This window comes from Nannobrachium achirus (genome assembly GCF_963921795.1).
Source record: "Nannobrachium achirus genome assembly, chromosome: 13".
NCBI classification, from domain to species: Eukaryota; Metazoa; Chordata; class Actinopteri; order Myctophiformes; family Myctophidae; genus Nannobrachium; species Nannobrachium achirus.
This window is the reverse complement of record NC_137833.1, coordinates 26556578-26559944: the sequence shown is the minus strand read 5'-3', so window position 1 is coordinate 26559944 and position 3367 is coordinate 26556578. Positions and strand designations below refer to the sequence as shown.

General features: G+C 46.7%; 1 protein-coding gene across 1 annotated transcript; it reads right to left on the bottom strand.

The window, feature by feature from the left end:
* Positions 1-2155: 2155 nt before the first annotated feature.
* On the bottom strand, positions 2156-3121 carry LOC308296982 (transmembrane protein 121-like; the record flags this gene model as incomplete). Its single annotated transcript, XM_080740359.1, has 1 exon — positions 2156-3121. The coding sequence occupies one exon, from the start codon at positions 3119-3121 to the stop codon at positions 2156-2158; it is 966 nt and encodes a 321-aa protein (XP_080596485.1).
* Between the last annotated feature and the right edge of the window lie 246 nt (positions 3122-3367).

Sequence of the window (3367 nt, the reverse complement as noted above, 5' to 3'; positions counted from 1 at the left end):
AGGGGTGTCAATTGGGTATGACAGGGGTATGCAGCTGCCATACCCTGGGTCCAGGGGGAAGATAAAAGTTAGTTCTAAATATGAATCCATGAATGTCTCTTTGTCTCTGTGTGGGTTATTATGTTGGTAAATTACTGTATAATAACTACAAATTCAAAATTTAACAAAATGGTCACTTTAACAAGGTATTATAATTATATTTTAGGTATATATAATTATATATTATATGTACTTAAAATAAATATATCACGCATGTTGCTAAGGTATGGCAACATGACTGGTGTCAAGACACAGTCATGTTGCCATACCTTAGCTTTTTCTGAACTGACGACACTGAACTCCTGCCTGTTCAGGTGTTTGTACAATATGGTGAACCAGAATATTATTTCTAACTCCCCTGGCTATCTTGGGCAGGAGAAGGATTACTGTTTCAGAGCATTCCCTTGTCAAGGAATTTATAACTTCCATTTGTAAGATAAGACGAAGACCAATTTGTTCTTGGTCAACCACAACACTGAATTATTATGTAAACTTTGCTGACTTCATATTGCACATTGAAAACTGTTAAATAAATAAATAACTGTAGCTCCCCAGATTTTAATTAAACACCAGCAGCAGATTCCCATGTGCTTTCTATGTGTGTTCTGCTGTATCATCTTATACAACCATAACCACAAAGCAGACGTTTGCCTTGTGTTCTCTTGTGTTTTGTTCTCTTAGCACAAAGCCAACCAGTCGAATTGCTTGCACAGTCCTTGCACGTGACGTGTAACTATATTTGATGCTGCTTTTTGGTCTTGTTCTCATACATATTCAGACATATTGCTAGACAGATGTTAATGGCTGCACAGCAGCTGTGGAGAATTAAAAAGAGAGACATTCAAATGAAGATTGGGCAGAATACATTTCAGAAATTGGTTGAATATGAACACTTCTGACTTGTGTTTGCGATAGCATGGATTCACATCATTGGACTTGGGTGTTCATTGTGTCCCCTCTGTGCAAGAACAAAATAATGATGCTTTAAACTGAAAAGAGCTGTCGCTGCAACTTAGCACAAGTGTATAGATAGCTATTGAGTGCCTGAGGATGATGCTAAGCAGGTTTGGTTATGTGGGAATAATTTATCCATCTGCAGTGTGCTGTATATGCTACCCTATGGAAACAGACCCCTCCCTCCTTTTGAGGTCATCAAACACGGTTCATAACTGAATCGAGAATTTATCTCGAATAGATAGATGCGTCACTCCCATTGCTCTCCTCGTTTGTCAGCCTCAAAATAACTCGGCTGGATGGAGTGTTAACAGCGCGCTGAAGATGAATAGTATCGTATGGAGGCTCCACTTTAGCAATTAGATAGCTTTCCAAGTCCACATTAAAACTGAGTGAAAAATCATTGGACATTTTCTGTTGAAATTCAGGTTAATTAAAAGACCCCAAATAATTCTAATTAAAAAATGAAGCATGCTCAATTGTCTGCCCCCCCCCGCCTCCCCCATTCCCCCGACACCCAAACCCCTCCCATTCTCCTGAAGAAAAGATAGCAATGAACAGTAAAGCAATGATCTTGTACACAATACTTTATCAAAGAATCACATAGAAAAACACACTTTCCTCTCGTGAGAAAGCTTAGCTTTAAATGTCGTTTTGTCATTTTTGTTACTTTGATTGAAATGTTTCAAGGCCCTCAGTTACTGAGAACAGCACTTGAGCAAAAAGGAAATACACACCACTGCACACAAACAAACCTTTAGCATACAATTATAGAATGCAATTACACACAAATTCAAAAATATATTCTCTACTCTTGTAGGTTTTTTTCTTCTTCTTTTGCTCAATTAGAAAAAAATACACAATGAATCAAATCCTGTATCACCGGGATTTACATGTTTAAACAAAGTCACGAGTGACACTGTAAATCTGCACCATGACGGCTTTGGATAAGTCACTACTCTTTGCTCGGAGTGCAAACTGCACGAGTCCCTGTGTCCCATTAAGCCTTAATGGAGGTCGTTATCTCCCGGGTACCATCGAGTGTTCCCATGCTCGTAAAGGGACGTGGAACATTGTGCCCCTGCTCGTGTCCTGAGGGTCATATATATACCTATATACCGATATTGACATCTCCGTAATGTACCACCGCGACACATGTGTGTCATGTGTGCTCGCACGTCGTCACCTCCGGGAGGGGAGTCTGGTGGTCCTGCATGACCACCACCTGAGGCGGGGTGGGCACGGGACGAGCACCGTGGGCCGCGCTCGAGTTCTTCTGCATCTCCACTCCGAAGGCCGGCGGAGGAGCGCTCTGCAACTGTCTCCTGTACTGCACGAAGGTGCAGGTTTTCAGTATGATGGCCAGTATGTTCTTCCCTATGAGGATGCCGGACACCCGGGCGTCCCGGTACAGCAGCATGTTCCCCCCGCGGATGAACAGGGTGATGACGTTGATGGTGACCAGGCTGAGGATGGGGTACAGCAGCATCTTGTGTGGCACAATGTTGATGCCCTGCATGCTGATCTCACTCAGGGACACGCAGGGGAGCACCAGCAGTAGGATGTAGCAGTAGAAGAACATCAGGCCCTCCGCCCACAGCGGGAGCCCTTTCTTCTGGGGCTCCCACAGGTTAGCCTGGATGTCCAGCACGTCCAGCAGGTCCACCACCACCCAGAAGAGGCGGTTGCGGAGCTCCTCGCGCTTCTTGAAGGCGCGCACATACTCCATGTGGTCGATGGCCACCAGCACAATGAACAGCACGGGGATGCAGACGGAGAGCAAGAGCGTGAGCGCCTTCCGGGCGAGCGCGTCCAGGCTCTTCCGGTCCGCCTTGTAGTTCTGGTAGACGAAGTAGACCTTGATCTCCAGCACGAAGATGTAGAGAAACCACAGGATCATGGCGTAGCCCCGCTTGGCCGTGCGCACCTCGGCGCCCACCCACACGGCCACGTAGCGCAGCACGATGAGGAAGCAGATGTCGCCCACCATCACCATGATGCAGATGCCGATCTTGCGCGGGCCGTGGTTCTGCTCCACCAGGTAGGCGTCGATCAGTGCCATGCTGCTCATTATCAGTATGGTGGACAGGCACACGTGAGGCTTGTTGGTGGGGGGCGGGGGGACCATCCTTGCCCAGGGGAGGTACAGAGCGGGACTCCGGGTTGTATCGCTGCTGAGCAGGAGGGGGAGGGAGGAGGGTCCTCGGTGTGATGGCCCAGTGTGGAGGAAGGCGGATCAGATAGCGCCACTAGACAGCGGTCTTCCCCGCCATGTCTTCTTCTGCCCTGGCTGGTGTCCAAGATTCACTAATAGGATTCACAGAGATCACTTCAATCAATTTCCAGCCAAAGCCTCCTAGCTATAGGCAGAAAA